Source organism: Phaseolus vulgaris, chromosome 2 (genome assembly GCF_051622355.1).
Source record: "Phaseolus vulgaris cultivar YP4 chromosome 2, ASM5162235v1, whole genome shotgun sequence".
Lineage (NCBI taxonomy): Eukaryota > Viridiplantae > Streptophyta > Magnoliopsida > Fabales > Fabaceae > Phaseolus > Phaseolus vulgaris.
This window is the reverse complement of record NC_143499.1, coordinates 44148211-44167254: the sequence shown is the minus strand read 5'-3', so window position 1 is coordinate 44167254 and position 19044 is coordinate 44148211. Positions and strand designations below refer to the sequence as shown.

The window sequence follows — 19044 nt, the reverse complement described above, 5'->3', positions numbered from 1 at the left end:
ATTTTTCTTAATAAGAAAGTATAAGCACAAGTTGAATTGAAAAATATTATTATTTTGGTTATTAAAAATGAATATTATGGTCAGAATTGACAATTTTAGATTACCTATTTTGTAAGATTTTGCATAATGGTTAGTTTTGCATGATCTCTCACGGGATAAAGTTTTACTTAGCAAAATCTCTTTTAGTGAATAAAGAAATTCTTTTTTTTCAACAAATGCATTAATCTTCTTCAGCGAGAAATCTTAACTTAAGAATAATTAGGTAAGCATGTATTATTAAGGTATGTTGGATTGGATTGAATTAATTCATATCATATCTTATATAATATATACTTAATCATCATGTAATTCATAATGTTATATATATGAACTTATTATTAAAAGAAGATATGATTGTTTTAGTGATGATTTATAATTAAAATATTAGATGATGAAAAATCGAATAACCGTCTCAATATCAAATTTACATTTATTCTATTGTATAATTATTTGAGCAATGCATTTACTTTCAATTATGAAGATAATATCATTATAAGTAACTAAAGTACTTACCACAAGTATTTATTGTTTAATACAAAAATTTTAAAAATGTTAAAATTTTATCTTGAATATATTGAAAGTCAAATTTATTGACTAATATATCTTAAAATAAAAATTGTTAGATTGGTTTGATGTTTTTAGAATCATAATTAACTTATATATCTATTGATGACAATCTTTGATAACTTACCTTTATAGATAGTTAATATTGCAGGTCAAGGCACTCTCCATAGACATAGACAACTTTTTCGTAATGTGTATTAATTCTGCATTTACCTATATTTTTAAATACTTTAATTGTGTAAACTTTTTTGTTAGATATGTGTGTGCGAATACATTATCATTATCATTTGTTATACTGATAGTTATGCTTCATATGCCTCTCCAACATAATGATACTTCTTGGTGTTATATGCTAATGTAATACTTTGATAAATGAGACGTTTGTCATACAAAGGGTATCAACATAAGGATAATTTTTTATATTCATTTTTTTCTAAACCCTAAATCTAAAACACATGACAACCCTAAATTTTGAATAAACGTCAATTAAAAAGGTGATTTTCCATATAAAAAATGTTAAGCAATATAAAAATTAACTAGTACATTTTGTAAGTTTGGATTTGTTTAACTTTCTCCCTTAATGTTGTAACATGGAAAACATATGTCATAACATTGTATAACTCAGAATTTGATTGGTTAAAAACAGTGCCTTTTAGATCATGTTATGAAATTTATTTTTATATTATTAAAAGAATTAGGGAAGCCCCAATACCCCTAACAAGAATTTACGAATAAATTCATTTAACTGATGCATTTGTGGTAAAAAAAATGTTAATATTGTCTTTAATCATGCCTTCAGATAATTGTAAGAAAACATCCAATGTTTACAGATCCTACAAACATGCACCTTATGAAAATTATTAGCTAAGAGATTAATAGATAACTTTTTAGAAGTCACCATTAAATTATATTGAACAAAAATTGATGGGAATATAGTATTAATATTTTTCAATTACTTTTTGTTCTTAACTAGTACCCTGAAAACAACTAGTTAGCGTTCTCCTTCTATGTTCCCGAAACTAAAATGACATAATTAATTTTTAATGAATCAGCTGCAACAAGTTGTATAAAATACAGCAGTTTTTATCTAATTTCTGTCTCAACAAACAGACTTCCCTAAACAATTGATAAGATGAATGATAGAAGATGCAGCACAAAAAATATAAACAACAATTCAAACAACAAATGTAAAGTACTTCTTTTTTGACAATGCACATATTCATTTATTCATTTATGTTAGAGATAAAAATCTATGTTTTGTCCAGAGTGTTGCTAGAAACAATCACCTTAATGTTGCAACTACTGTCTATAAACATGATTTTACATTTCTGCGGCAAAGGATTTACCACATCCACAAGTCTGTGTCGCGTTAGGATTCTTGAAAGAGAAGCCTCCCCCAATCAGAGCATCACTGTAATCTAATTGCATGCCAAATATGAAGAGTAGGCTTTTAGGATCACAAACTGCACAAATAAATAGAGAAGTCAAAATATATCATACAGTGGCTTATGGTATAAAGACCTAAGCAAAAATTTTAAACATGGAGTGATGCAATCGTTACATTGATCATAGAAAATTATAATGGACTGTGGACCAAAGAAAGAAAAATATGCAGGAAAGTCTCCAATACCATAATCACCATATACATGCTTCATTTTTGCTATTGCGTAAGGTGGGAGACAGTTTGCTCACTGTTTTTTCTTTTATTACCCATTACAGTATGCTCAGTACTGGAAGCACTCCAAATGCAGTCTTAGAAACAACAATAATAACAGCAACATTTTTAACTGTTGCTCCATGCAAAATTTTGACAATCCAAGCTGAAAAAGAAGTACAAGAGTTCATGTTGAGGGGACCAAGCTTTCAATTCAACTTAGTTTGGAATTGTTTTGTTTTCCATTTGAAACGCCATAGAACTAGTAGGGGATTAACTTGCATTTCCTGAATAGGAATGATAAATGTCCACCCAATTTTGGGGTGGATAGAAGTGGAAAGAAGAAAAATAGGAAGAAAGAAGAAAAGATAGAGAGAAAGTGATAGATGTGATAAGTAATGATAGTTGGAAGTTGAATCCAGGAAGATTAGGAAATCCGTACAGGAAAAAAAATGTTATGGTCTAAATCAGACACTATTGTCATTGAATAAGGAAACAAATAATACTCTTTTTGAATTTCAAAGCATTTCTATTTCATAGAATCCCTCCAAGAATAATGTTTTTGCTGTGCGAAGATATTTTACATGATAGAAAGCTAAAATCATCACATATATAAACATTGAAACAAATCCTCCTACCCCATAAAAATGTAATTAAGATTAACATCAGTACTGCAACGCACTTAGTATCCTCCACATATTTGTAAAGTGCCAACCAGTACACACTTTGTCTTGGTCAAATAGCTTAATTAGGAGAATAATTTTATACAGAAGTTGTGGTGTTACAGTTTGTAAAGATAAGTGCATTGGCACGTTCACAAATAAATCTGTAAGGAATGTTGCTAAAGCATGTCAAATATTTTAACCACCCCTTCTTTGTATAAACCACGAGATTAATGGTTCCTTGTGAATTAAAGAAACAATATATGAATCATACCAATTTCAAATCCTTCATACTCGATGATGGAGTCATCTGGCCTTGCATTAGCCCTGTCTTCAAAATCCATTGTGTATGACATACCAGAGCACCCACCTTGTCTGACACCTATTCTTAAACATAAATTTTCATTTCGTTCAGACCTCATCTTATTCAAGTGCTTCAGTGCATTATCCGTAAGAGAAACTGCAGGTGCCAGAGACCCAGAAGCTGGTGCAGCTGAAAGATAGGCGAGAAGAGTGAAAACAGAGATTAAATAAGTGCTGAATAAGGCGGAAAAAGCATTTCGCATAGCAAACACTAGTATATAACAAAATTCAAAAGTATACGGTTGCACTGTAGTTAATAATATTAAAAACTGGAGTGAATGTTGATAACAGATGACTCTAGTTTTTCCTTGGATTTACTTAGAGCACTAATCTAAATAACTTTCTAAGATAGTTATCCAGGATTAAATAATTATTTTATTGATAACAACTAGACCAATTATTCTCATTACCTCTATTTATAACAATCAAACTCTTCAAAATAAGAGAATAAAAATATGCTGAAATAAATGGAAAGATTCTAAAAATATTTTCCCATAACCACTATGGAGATATTGAACATATTTTTATCCTAATAATTCATTATTTACAACACTTCCCTCAAATTGGTAATAAATATTGAACTTGCCTACAAAAGTCTTGGAATCTATTTTAAAAGAAACCTCTTAGTGAAAATGTATGCTATTTGAAGTCCTCTAAGGACATGGGTTGTAATCACAATACCTTTCTTAAATTTATCTTTGATGAAGTACCTGTTAATTTTAATATGTTTGGTCTTATCATGATTTACTACATTATCGGCAATGCTCATGGCTAACTTGTTATCACAGTACAATTATATAAGGATGTCAATCTTTATTTCAATATCTTCTAGTATGATTTTTATCCAGAGTCCTTCACACACACCTTGCCTTTTGTTTCTCCAAGTTACCATACTTTCTCCATGAAATATATAATATCCAAAGGTAGATTTTCTATCAGGAACAAAACCTAAATAGTTTGCATCAATATATATTTTTAGGATTAAAGTCTACCTAAATAGTAGTCCCTTTCCTAAGCTTGACTTCAAGTCCTGAAAACTTTTGTCCACTACTTGCATGTGTCTTCTCTTTTGGATCATGCATAAACCGATTTACTACACTAACTGAATAAACAGTGTTTGGTTTTGTGTGTGATAGATACATAAGTTTTCCTACTAATATCCAATATTGGATTTTTTTTATAAGAGAACTCTCTTCCCTTCCAATTTCATAATTTTTTCTATAGAAACTTTCAGAGGTTCCAAACCCAGCTTGCATGTTTCTTATATTTTTTTTCTTTTAAGTTATTTTTTTTGTTTCATCATCTCCTACAATAATCATATCATCCATATAGACTAACAATATAGTGAATTTACCTGTAACAAAGTGCTTTAAGAATAAAGTATAATCTCCTGAACATTACTCGTATCCTAAAGAAACCATTGTTTTCGTAAATCTCCCAAACAATGTTCTTGGAGATTACTTAAGACCATGTAAAGTCATCTTGAGGGGAAACATTTTATTCCTTCCAAAATGAGTTTCAAATCCTCGAGGAATCTACATGGTACATTTCTTCTAAAACTCCATGAAGAAAGACATTCTTGACATCCAATTGGTGTAAGTCCCAAACAAAATGTTAGAGCAAGAACAAATCAAACTGTATTTATCTTCACTATTGAAGCAAATGTCTCCTCATAATCAATTCCACAAATTTTAGTGTATCACTTTGCAACCAATCTACCTTTATATTTGTCTATTGTCCTATTTGTCTTATATTTCACTGTAAATACCTATTCGCACCCTATAGCCCTTTTGTTTCTTACATATTGAGAAATATGATATTTAACACTTTGTTGTGCTCGAAGGGGAACCACAAATAGGGAGATATTTAGCAAATGGATCATGTCTTGAGTCAATCATATAAGAGAATTTGACACTCCTCTCAAACCAAAATCTTAAGGCAACAGTTTGTGAGTCTTTTATCCTTATATATTGTTCATCTTGTCCATTTTTATCCAATGTGTGATTCCAACTCACACTGGACTCCAACAATCTCTTCGTTAAGTGTGAGCCTTTTCCACATTGGTATATGTTTCCCCTCCCATGAAAGCACACAACTACCTTACTGGTGATTGGATGCACAAACTTAGGATCCATCACCCACTTCATATCATACTCGTCTGAGTCAGTCACCAAGATGAACCACAAACTCAGATAGCAGTTTGCTGTGAATGTGCAGGAACCACAAATGGGGACATATTCAGGAAATGGATCATGAGCCAATCGTACAAGAAAACAAGTATCAAAGTTAGTTTCATCAAGAGGTCCCAACGACCCTGTCTATTTCGGCAGAGACGAGTGGGCTCCGCCAGAGCTAGGCGTGTGGGCTACACATACCAATAGTGATGGTGGTGTGTGACAATTTGTGACAACTCTGTTGACAATGCAACTGTTGGCATTGTTATCGATGGCATGGGACACAACTTTTTGGCCTACCACTGACGATAGCAACAGTGATAGTTGTTTATGTGGCAGCGAAAACATGACTCCCAAGATTGGGAGCTCTAATACTAACTTAAGATATGTAAGGAAATAAATAACTATTTTACAAATAACAATTACACCTATTACATTTTCACCACCTCTTGTAACCATCAAACTCTTTAAATAAAGGAAATAAAAAAATATGTTGAAATGAATAGGAGATTCTAAAGATATCTTCTCTTAATCACTATGGAGATATTGAGGATATTTTTATCCTAATAATCCGCTATTTACCACAATACATCATTTAAATTTTCAATATATTAATATAATGCCTAATTGAGATCCATTGGCAAGCATTAATGTGAAATTTCTTTACACCGTCATAGAACTGTGTAATGCCAAATCATTTGAAGATTCTGAAATTTTACCATCCCCTCAGCTACCTAGGAAGTCGAGTTCTTCTAATGATGTGCCAATTCATCACATGAAAGTGTAAAAAAATCACAAAAATATTATCAGATTTAAACTCCTATTATTTCCCTTTAAAAGTAAAGTTAGCATGATTTTCAATAAAACGTCATGTCATCGTTTGACCAATGTAGCTGAACCCATCTAGTGGAACAATACTTGACTGATGCTGTAAATTGTCAAATTAATCTCTAAACAACTGTTGCTCATATTAATCCCTAATGGGAAACACTGTTATGGTCATTGAATATGCAATTAGTCGGTCATATTAGTCTTCGAGGTTCCTGAACCAAGGACTTATTGACCAAGAATAGTCATTCAAGAACCTTACGTGTAATCAATTTATAGAGACAAACATGTCTGCCATCATATCGTCCATAAGCTAATTTGACTATTTACTTATTTCCCCTTCATTACAGTATAAAGCAAACTGATAGAGAAGGAAAAGGTATTAAGGGCGCAGTAGGAAGAGCTTTATTTAATTTATCTGATGACACAAACACTTTTGTAAATACTTGTGAGATTCTATTGTCCAAAAAGCGCTTTTCAACTTATTTCAATAAGCAATACAGGATAATAATAACTAATGAAAACAGTTAACAACTTCTACAAACACAGTTTAGCTTTATTTTATCTTAGATTATAAAAGCAACTTATACTGGACACTAATTCAATAAGTGCATAATTAAAGGTCTGTTTGGAGGAAATATCTCCATAAACACTTTTAGGGAAAAAAAATGAATTTAATTTATCCAAGTTAAAATTAGCTTAAGATTTTGGAGAACCTAATAGAAAATAACTTCTACAAAAATGAAATTTAGTTAATGGAGAAACTAATTTCATACTTCCTTCTTATTTTCCCTTCCTAAAGGTGTTTATCAAGAAGTTTTTCTAATAAGCCCCAAGTTATTTACCCAAACAAGCCCTAAATGAAAGGGTAAGAAAGTTGTCTAAGGAAGCAAAAGTTATAACAGAAGAGTTCCGGTGCATGCATCCACTGGTAAACATTCATCCTCTACCCTGGTCAATACACCTTCCGATAAATATGGGTAAGCAGAACCCAATTTATGCATACCAATACCAACCATGAATTCAAAGCCAACAAACTCTAGCAAACATCCGATCTCTTATTAAATGGAAACGAAATCATTCGCAAAGGTTTCCGAACAAAATCTTCAAATTGAAGAAAGTGCCCTCTTCCTATAACCTAGAAAGATATATAATTTTTCTATGCCACAAAATTATAATCTCAATTATGATATTTGTCATTGATGTTGCTAATTAACAGGAAATTAACAAACAAGGAAATATAAGGATGTAAGGCGTACCGGGGACCGAAACTGATCGAATGGAGAGTGGTTTAGGGCGTTTTAGATTTGGCGGAGAAAATCGAACAGAGGGTAAAGAAGATTGAGGGAAGGAAATAGGAATACGAACAAATTGAGGAGAGTTCATTGCAGAGATTGCAGAGAAAGCCATTGGAGTTTGGAGAGAGAGAGAGAGAGAGAGAGAGAGAGAGAGAGAGAGAGAGAGAGAGAGAGAGAGAGAGAGAGAGAGAAGAAATTGCACACACACGTGCTGCGCTTTGCTTCAAACTTCAACCATCGTGTGTGTGTGTGACGTGTTTGGTTGGGATTTCCGAATTTGATATTTCGACGTAATTCATGTTTTCATTTTCAGCCGATCAATTTTTTCAAAAAATCCAAAATAAGTTCAGGATTTTTTTTATTTTATTTTCTATAATCCAATTATATATTGTAATTAAGTCGTATTTATTATCAATATTAAATAACTTATCACTTATAGAATAGAGCATATTCACATTATTTTATCTATACCTATATATAAAAAGATTATATTATAAAAAAAAATTATTTTATCCTTACTTAATATTTTATTTTATTAATTTATTTTAGTTATTTAAAATTTTTATAATTTCAGAAGTTAATAAAGTAATTTTTTAATTTTAAAATTTATTTTATTTGTTATCATCTAAGTAGAGAGTCAAGAGATTGGTTAACTTATTTTTTTTTATTTAAAAATATTCTTTTCTATTAAATAAAAGATTAAATTATTTGTTAATATTTGTTTCTAGAAGTTTACCGTTTTAGCCATTGAGATATTTACGTTTCTGTTTTAAACTTTTAAACTAATCTTATTTTTTATTAAATAAAAAATTAAAAATATTTGTTATGAAACTTTAGACTCTTAAAAGTTATTTACTTCACCAACAAATTGAATTAAAAGAAACATGTTTATAAAAGAAAAAATATTAGTTGAAAGATTCATATAAAAATATTATCAAGGATTGAAAATTTCAACTACCACCATCAACATAAACATCTCTCATAAAAGGTTCCAAATGATGAGCATAATTCACAGGAACAGTTAAATAGTTGATTAAAGTCATCTAACACAACACATATGATAATCTCTTTCACTAATTCAAAGAATAAGATACTTAAAAAAATGCATAACTTTCAAAATAGAAGATCATGAGAAAGACTAACATTTGTGAATAGTCACTTGAAAAAAAAAAGTGTTTTTCAAATATTTGTCCTTAATTCTACAAGGGATTAGTGTTATACTAATTTATCTTGTAAGTCTATAACCAATATTCTCATCTTTATTGGTTGGTTAAAGTAATGTCCATATCCTATGATTTCCATATGAACTTTTTAACAATCTTGTCAATATTCTTGAAAACCTTCCTTAAATTAAATATTTTGAATAAGTAAGTGAACAAAATTGGCAAGAGTAGTGCCCCATGTTCTATTTAGAACTTATTTTTCTAACCTGCTTTTGAATCTTGTCAAGAATAAAAGAAAAGTTAATCAAAGCAACAGTACCACCACTTGAATTTTTTGACATAAAAAAAATAGTTGAATAACGTTATATTTTACTTTCATTGCTATGAATTACAGTTAAATTGCTCATTATTTTAATATGCCTTGGGAAACTTAATGATTTTAATATATAACAAAAAGTAAAATAACTTTTTATAAAAGCCATAAATCCATTTTTTGGCCTGTATATAATTTATGAAATTCATTCATTCTATATTTTAAAGAAAACCCAATTCTCTGTCATAGATTTAAATAATTATGCTTAAAAACGAAATAATATATATTTTTTACCTTAAACTACGTCACATGTTACTTCCATGATACATGTCCTAAACCTATATATTAAATTAATTTTCTTTTAAGGAATTACTCATTCAAACGAAATTTTTAACTTCTATAATAAAAGAAATGACATAATTGTTAATTGCTCAATATTTTTTTTTAAAATCTATAAAATAAAAAAACGAAATAAACTTTTTCGTAAACAAAAGTTAGTTTATATAAGTTAAAAATAAAATCAGATAAATTATACACGAGAGTTTCTAAAAATTAACTTAAAAAACAAACAATTTTAATATTTTTTTCATGTTTTCTTTTTGTAAGAATTATGATAAGGAAATCATTTAAATATACCTAGTTACGAATTAAATAAATAACAAAAGTTTAGATTGGTTGGATAATAAAAAATAAAATTTTGATCTAGTGATAACAAAGAAGGGTTTCAACACATATTGAGAGACTAATTTTAAAATTTTAAAATAAATACACCTTAATAAATTGAATGATCCTCTTTCAAAGTGCAAAATTAAACATGTTAATTAAAAGAGTAGTGATATGTTAACAATCAACATTAGATTATAATTTAAAAGAGAAACATATCATAAATAATATTTTACTGAAAATGAAATAATTTTAAAATTGTATTTAACAATTATAGTTGTAAATTGGTGGCTCTTGTCAAAAAGTAATATTTTCATGAGTAAAATACATTACTTCAGCATGCACAACTACTTCGATGTTCTGCTTCTGAAACTGCATCAGAGATTCCTCGAAAATAGCTGCAATGAACATAACAACATTAGATTGCATAAGTGTATGGCATTTATTAAGAATCACTACAACCTAGTAATCTTAACAAGAGAAAAAAGGTGTGAATGTTGAATTTAAATAGATCACTAAGTAGTATAAGAACAGATACAAGATTCTCACATGTCTTGATCGTGTTCATTTTCTAGTGCAATTTTGGCAACGCATAGAAAAGCCTCCTCAACATTGTAGCCTTCTTTTGCAGAGGTCTCAAAGTATGGTATGTTTCCCCTGGAAGCACACCAGTCTCTAGCTTTTTTTTCAGTGACCTGTAACAAATTGCAGGGCTACTACTAGTGACCATTTCAAACACCTCAGATGAAGAGATTCAAATATTTTTATATAGAAAATCATAGGCAATGATTACACTGTATGAAAATATAATTGCTGCAAAAATGATTTAGGGTGTATATTATTCCATACCCTTCTACTGTTTCCACCGTCTACATCAATCTTGTTCCCAAGTAACACAAAGGGAAATGCTTCAGGATCGTTCATATCAGCCTGAGGTCAAACACCAACATGTAGAATAGATTAGAGGGGTTTCACATGGTTTAACAGCAACTTGAACCGAGCTTGCTCAGTTTGGATAACAAGAAAGACTTTTATCTAACTTGGTTTGGTTCGGTTAGACTTCAACTCAAGGACAAAGTAATTCAAACAAAAGATAAAAATCACTAATAATGTTGAAATTTCACAGTTGGTGTAAACTTCTTCTTAAATCAGTTTTATAAGATTGAATTATACTTAAATTTTACTTTTTAATATAATATTAAGAGTAGATATAAGAGTGAGAGTATTAGGAACAACTGAAAGATGATATGATGAAGTAACAACATACCTGCTTCAGAAACTCATCATGCCAATTGTTTAGTGTATCAAATGTTTTGTGTATATTTACATCATACACCAGCACACAGCAATCTGCCCCTCTGTAAAATGCAGCCCCAAGACTATGGAACCTTTCTTGCCCTGCTGTATCCCAAATCTGCCATTATATTTCATTTTCATTGTATCAACCGAAAACTTTGATACCTTTCTAGTGTACTAGGACACGAAGCAAGTGTGAATTCCAAAGGGGTAAAACTTTTATCACATTTTAAACTGCTCACCTGCAATGTTACCAGTTTGTCATCAACTTGTATCTCCTTTGTGACAAAATCAGCACCAATTGTGGCTTTATACTGCTGGCTAAATTTTCTATAAACGTATCTGAATTGAAAGTTAATGTTCCACAATGTTATAATATAGATTACTTTCTGGTTGCATTCTTTGTATCAAACACAAATTCAGTAATAAAAAGACTCAAAGACCCGATTTGAGCCTTTGTTTTAAGTCAGTTCAGATCAAGGTACTAATTGTTGAGAAAAAGTATTTTGAATATGCAAAATGTATTCAGCTTTTTACTAATTTTGGTGTTATGCAGGCAATAATATAGTGACAGCAGAACATGCACCTAGTGTGCAACAAAAAGCGAGTGCCAACTCATGCACCAATACTGGGTCGAGACTTTACAGAGACTCGTTGGGAAAACGAAACAAAACAAAAGGCAAACAGTGAAAAGCTCAACAGCATTCATGATTTTGGAATGAATAATGCACATACAGCGAATCATTGACATCAGAAAAACTACCAAATTTTCACTTATTTATTTACTTTTTGCTCTCAAACTGTAAATGCAAATGCCAAATGGATACTGGTTCATCAAAGAAGTCTTTCCCACCCTGAAAAGAAGATTAAGAAAATGGAATTAATAATCAGTATTCACATTCATCAATAAAGAAGCTTGCATAAAGTAATAATAACAATCTCATTAAAGCAAAGAAAAGCAAGAAATGAAAACTTGGAATGCAGAAAAAAAAAACAATTAAAAGCTGAAACTAGGTGCCATACATACCCACTATCACCAAGAACAATGACCTTAAGCAAAGTTCTCTTTCTCTGTGAAATATCCATGTGGGAGACTCAAAAGGGTGTTGGCAGAAAGAACAAGTTTCTCTTTTTCTCAAGAATGCGAAATGAAAACAGAAAAGAAGGAAACAAATGGTGTTATGAGAGAAAAGGGAAGTTCTGGATTCCTCTTAAAGGTTGTTGGTGCTAACCTTCTTTGTGGGGAATTGCTTTTTTCCTCTCTCTTTTTTTCTCATTTCTGCATTTGAAGGAGGCAGGAGAGTATCATGTGATTTGCAAACCAAAACCAACGTTCTAGTGACAGCGGAGCATGATTGTTTTTTAACATATAAAAAGGGTGTTCTGTCACAAATCACCAATGTTTTTCCTTTTTCCTCAGTTGACTTTGAAACATACGTGGTTGCCTCTAATTGTTGGATCCAACACCAAAAGGTGGTGTTACTCTGATTCACCGTTGGACAGTTGAGACAGTTCGGTTATGTTGCAAAGTCTCATCTGACACACACTTTGAAGAAACCGATGATGTTTGCATTTAATTCACAGCACTGCTATTGTCTTTTCTGAAAACTACCATTTAAGAGGTTCCAATGTCTCCGTGACTCTATCAAAACTCCTCTCATAATGCCACTAATATTAACACCAATGTATTCAATTTATGATATAATAATACACTTCAAATATTTGTGACAAAAACAACATCAGCAAAAATTAAAGAAAAGAGAGAACTCAACGTTCCCACCTCATTATATTTCTAATAAAATAATATTAACATTCTTTTTTCATTTTGAAGTAAATATTCATTCACCTATAATTTAATAAATAATACCTATTTTTTATAAAATTATATTTGCTTTTCATATTTTATTTAAATGTGCATTATCACTAAACTTTAACTTTTTAACAAACAATTAAACATTCACTTTTTTTTTAACTTATTTTTTCCTGTATTTCTATCATCATTGTTTATTTCCTCAGAATGTTTAATTGAACATCAGTTTTTTTTTTTTCATTTTTTCCATTCTTTCCTTTTTCAAGGTTAAATGAATAATTTATTTAAAGGAGACCTTTTCTATTTCAAATTGATTTATTATCTTTTTAACTTTAAAAAGAAAATATTTTGATTGAAAATTTTCCTTTTAATTTTTAATAACATATTTCAAATTTATTCCTGTTAAACATTATTCTTCTCACCAATACGTTTATTATTTGGAAATAAATTTTAAATTTAATTTATCTTACCAAAATATAACATAACATTATGTTTTTTCCTATATTAAAGTGATATCAATGCGACACATGTGTTTTATATAATCTTGTCAAAATATAATGGAGAAAATTGTATTGGACAATAATGTATCAATGTAGATATCAAATTTACATAATAAATAATATAGTATGAAATGTGTGCTAACATTTTTTTATGATTATTATCTTGAAAAAACATTTTTATGATTTTAAAGGAAATTGTAAACTTTGAAATTTTGTAAGAGTTTCTTAATTTTGAAAAAAAAAAATCTACTACAACAATACTTAAAAGTGAATTAATTTATTAGACACTACTTAATTGAGTGAAATTTTAGATTTTTTTTTTCTTTTTTTTATTAAAGTGTCTTTCAATTCTCACATTTTTATTCTTTTAAATTCATGGTTCCTTTTTAGATAGTTTTGATCTTATGGTAAGATTATTATTTAGGTTGATTTACCTAAACATTACCTTAAATTAAAGGATAGTACAAGAGGTGTGACATATGAAAGATCTGTCTTCTATACCCTATTGGGCTCCACAAGTTACTTTAGTCAACATTAGAGAAAAAAAATTATAATTTATTTTGGATAAAACAATAACATAGAAGACATTAATTAAAAAACTCTTATAAAAGTTATTAATAAACAATTACTTTCACAAATATTTTGGCTAGCATTAATTGAAAAATATCTACCAACATAGCCTAGTAGAAAACTTTAACTAAAATACCTGTAACCTACAATAAATTATGAAGAATATTGATCCAATCAAATGTTATTAGCATTAATTGAAAATAATTTCAGTTGACTAAAAAAAAATTACCTACAGCAAAGATATGTAGATAATGAGGGTGTTGGTAAATATGTGATGAAATTTTATCCAATGAAATAGAATTTCATGAATGTGTATGTGTAGGTAAATTTTATAAATATTTTTATTATAAATATTACTTTTATTAATGTTAATATTATTATTAATGTTATTTTTAGGGTTTAGGGTTTAGGGTTAATATTAATAATAATAATAATAATAATATTAATATTAATATTGATAGTCTCAATAATATATATAATAATATTTATAATAATATCAAGAATGTTAATAATTTTAAAATGGGAATACAAAATTAAGAATAAGTTTTGTTAACAAAAGAATGGACTCACATGCTTTCTGATTTTAAACAAATTTTATGTGTTAAAAAATGTTAAGAATTTATTACTAACATTCACTTTTCTTTATTTTTAGCATTTTAGAATCATAAAAAAATGATATTTTAAGGATCATAACTATAAAAAAAAATGTTAACACACTTTTTTTAGTATAATAATAATAATAAAATTATTATTATTATTATTATTATTTAAAATTGATATTTATATTAATACATTATCATCCAAAGCAATTTTGTTTATTACATACCAACAATATTATATAAGATAACATGTGATACATCACTTCACTGTAGGACAAATAGTATGTTGTGCTTTTTCTTTTTTTTTATAAAGTTTTCGTGTTAGGCATCACTATGCAACTTGACATCTCAGCTAAGCTGACACCTCAAGTAACAACAATCATCTGCTATCACATGAAAAAAAAAATATTATTAAAAAAAAGAAAAAAAAAATACAAAAATATGGGGGGACTAGACCAAAACCCATATGTTAACACAAACGATACATAGGTAGATTATATCTATTCATAAAGAATTCTAAGAACAGATTAGCTGGGAGTCTATTATACCAATGAAATGATTCTCTATGAATAAATCCTAAATTAGCCAACTTATCAGCACACGCATTCCCTTCACGAAAAATATGAGTTACCCTAAACATGATTGTCCCACAAAAATTAAGACAAGTATTTCATCGATTCTGAAGCATCCACGGAACATTAGTCCTAGCAGTAAACGCGACACAAACCAAGGCAGAATCACATTCAAACCAGACATTAGTAAGTCCCATTTTTTGAGCTTCCTCCATAGCATGTATAACTCCATAAAACTCAGCAACCAAAGCAGTTTGAACTTCAAGAAACGCTGAAAAAGCACCAATAAATTCTCCCATACTCCCACGAAAAATACCTCCACAAGTAGCAAGACCAGGATACCCCCTAGCAGCCCCATCAGTATTAATTTTGACCCAGCCTGGTGAAGGAAATTCCCATCTAATAGGAAGAGGACGAAAAACTTTATCACTACGAGTCTTAATACCGAAAAACTTAATCACGTTGAAGTCCAACATATCATTCTTCATTGAAGCTTTAGATGAATTTCCCACTAGACAAGTTAAATCTTTAATTATCGAAATAGCCTTAGAAACCCCAATCTTATCCTGAAATCTAGCATAATTCCTCATACGTCATATCATCCATATAGAAAAGGTTATCACCGCAAGCTTAATCAATTTAACCAAAGGACTACCATCACTCTTAATAAAAGAAAGTAGATCATCCTTATTAGAGAAATGAGAAGTAAGAAAATTTTTTCAAACCCAATTCCAAATATGCAATGCGTTAGAACATTCAAAAAATAGATGTTAAATAGATTCCTCTTGCTTTTCACAAAGCGAACACATAGAACATATATGCAAACCCTTATTCTGAATATGTTGATCTGTAGGAAGTCGTCCATGAAAATTTTTCCAGAGTACTAGAGTTTTGGAACGCGGAATAGATGAAGACCAAATGAATTTACCCCAACCACCTGGAACTCCTGGTTCCAAGAAAAAAGTCCTAGCCGATTTAAGAGTGAAACGACCAGACTCATTTAGAATCCAATTAGGAATATCCTGTTCCTCTCTAACCATGATATGATTAAAAAAATGAGGCATTTGCTGTAGAGATAAGGGAATATTCCAATCACAACTTGTCCAAAATTGAAAGATTGTATCTGGAATGCTAACACCATTAGATAACCTTGCAATATTTGCTAAAGAAGTAGTAGAGCACCATTTATCATTCCAGAAATTAATAAAAGAACCTGTACCAACAGTCCAAGAAGTATAGTCAAGTATGGTAGAATAAAATTGCTTAATTCCAGGCCAGAGAGAGGAAGATCTATAAACCGTTCTAAATTCATATTTTGATTTAAGAACCCTGGCTTTCAAGAGTAAAGACTAAGGTTTGTCGCTATAAGCAAAGTTCCAAGCAAGCTTAAGAAGATATGCATTTTTTTCATGATGAAGATTAATAATATTCAAGCCTCCATCCTCAAGAGGCGAACAAATTTTCTCTCAATTAACGATAGCAATACCTTTTTTCAGAATATCACCAGTCCAAATAAAATTTTGACACCACTGCTCAACTTGCTTAATAAGTGAAACATGCCACTTATACATATTAAAACTATAAGCTAGAAATCCAGTAATCATTGTATTGACCAGCTGAATTCGACCCATCATGCTAAGAGATTTACCTTTCCAAGATGCTAGCTTCAATTTAACTTTATCAGCCAAAGGTTGAAGAAACCGACACTTTGGAGCACCAACAAAGATAGGTACTCCTAAATAATTGAAAGGCAAACAACCATGACTACAGGAAAGAATATTTTGAATTTTGGTGACAAATATTGGAGAATTATCCATGGTGAAGAAACTACTTTTAGAGTTATTAATATATTGACCAGAAAAATCACCATATGTTTTAAGAAAAGAACTCAAATTTATAAGAGACTTAATATCCCCCCTACAAAAAATAAATATATCATCAGCATACAAAATATGAGAGGGAGTGAGATAACCTTGCGGACTGACCATATTTAAAATCTTTTTATCATTCACAAGCTTAGAGAGACCTCTACTAAGAACTTCCTCTGCAAGACAGAAAAGTAAAGGAGACAATGGATCACCTTGTCTTACCCCTCGACTGCAAGGAAAAAAACCCACCAAACTACCACTTATTCTTATAGAAAGCATAGCTGAACAGAGAATTGTACTAATTCAACCGACAAATGAGGGGTGAAAACCAAAGCGTTTTAAAACTAATAATAAGAAATTCCAACTCAAAGTATAAAAAAAAAAAATAAGCTAATAAATCTTCTTATTGGATGTTTATTGGATGTGAAAGGATGATAATGTTTATTTCATATTCATATGGATTAGAGATAAGATTAACTTACTCTATATAAAAATAATAATATCACTTTATAAGTTTATTTTTTAAAAATAAGTTAGATTTATCATTTTAATTCATTTACTTAATTCTTAACTTTGATTTAAGTTTTTCCCATTAATTGTTCTTTGTTTTTCTTTACTCATGTTTGTTATAAGATATATTTTTTAAAGGAAGTTGTAAAGTCTAAATTTTTTTTTAAGGAGTTTCTTAATTTTGAAGGAATTTCTCCTACCATATGTAAGTAACTATCGTGATATTTGTATTATGATTATTATTTTTATTGTTAATGTTATTAACAATCTCCCAGAGACAATTGAACTTGTGTTTCATATGTCAACATTAATTATATATATATATATATATATATATATATATATATATTTATTACACTAAATAAATTTTATTATCATAATTGATTATGATGATGACTATTATTAATATTGTTTTTATTATTAATAATATTAATACTAATAATTTTAATTTTTATAATAATAATGGTATTAATAATAATATTATTATTATTTTTGACGGATTTTATCAATAAATAAACACATGTGAAAATTTATTAATGGATAACAATAAAAATTATAAAATTCACAATTTGTACTATTTGTGGGTAAAATTTTGTAGATAATTATATTTTATCAATATATATAAATCCATGACTAATAGTATGTATGTAATGTTGAATTTATGTACGATATAAAATTTATGTACGATATAAAATTTATATCTATGTGTAATAATCCGTAAGTAAATTAGAAATTTTTAGTAGTGTGCGTTTGTAACAACAAGTCATGTTTGACCTTGATAAAAAAATACTGTTGATGTTGTCTAAAAAAATCTCAACTGATATTTTAGTCTAAAAGGAACCTAACAACATCAATCAATAAAATATGTTTAGTTGATAAGACCTCCAACCTTAATCAACTTGATGGAGTATTGATCAAGGATAGATAGAAAACATTTTTGTTCTCGAACAGGGTTGGGGCTTAGAGAACGATTGAAATTGTTCCCTTCTTTGGTCAGTAAGTCGGTTTGCACTTACATTCCTCTCCAAACAATCTCCTTCCTTTCCTCTGCTCGCTTCACTCCTCGATCTTCACGTAGTCTAAACTCGGATGGTACCTTCAGAAGGCACTCCGACGCTCAAATCAGATTTAGTGTTCGACACTCGGTATGCTCAGTACTGTATAATGACGTAGCTGGTTCTTGGAATCTGTGTTATTTATATTATTTTGGTGGACCTTTCTTATTAGGCCATATTAGAGAGTTGAGTCATGTTTAGAAGTGTATTACTTAGCTCTTGACCGCTGATTAGTCTCACTAACTTTGCTTAAGCGTAATTGAATTTGTGGTGTTGGTCAGCATGATCAATCATATGGAACCTATCAATACAATCTTAATCTTAGTCACAACGACGTCTTGATCAAAATTGAGTATGAGGTCATGTTGATGACAACTTGACTGGGAGTGCACCAACAACTCCGGACCAATACATCAATAAAAATAGTTTTAAATAACTTAATTAAAATTTCAATTTTATGTTATAACTTTTTATTATATTCTTATATTATATAATGTTATATTTACTACCAAATGTACCCTAACACAGTAGTGACATAAAAGA

The 19044-nt window shown here is 29.6% G+C and overlaps 2 protein-coding genes across 2 annotated transcripts; both read right to left on the bottom strand.

Annotated features, from left to right (window-relative positions):
* Positions 1–1802: 1802 nt before the first annotated feature.
* CPISCA (chloroplast-localized ISCA-like protein) lies at positions 1803–7827 on the bottom strand. The gene is made up of 3 exons (XM_068614388.2): positions 7544–7827; positions 3194–3412; positions 1803–2066 (listed from the first exon to the last, which is right to left on the bottom strand). Exons 1-3 carry the CDS (start codon positions 7692–7694, stop codon positions 1924–1926), a joined length of 513 nt encoding a protein of 170 aa, XP_068470489.1. The 5' UTR covers positions 7695–7827; the 3' UTR covers positions 1803–1923.
* Positions 7828–9937: 2110 nt separating this feature from the next.
* On the bottom strand, positions 9938–12360 carry RAB7A (RAB GTPase homolog 7A). The gene is made up of 7 exons (XM_068614387.2): positions 12045–12360; positions 11845–11871; positions 11260–11359; positions 10989–11135; positions 10571–10651; positions 10271–10416; positions 9938–10119 (listed from the first exon to the last, which is right to left on the bottom strand). The coding sequence occupies exons 1-7, from the start codon at positions 12101–12103 to the stop codon at positions 10056–10058; spliced, it is 624 nt and encodes a 207-aa protein (XP_068470488.1). The 5' UTR covers positions 12104–12360; the 3' UTR covers positions 9938–10055.
* Between the last annotated feature and the right edge of the window lie 6684 nt (positions 12361–19044).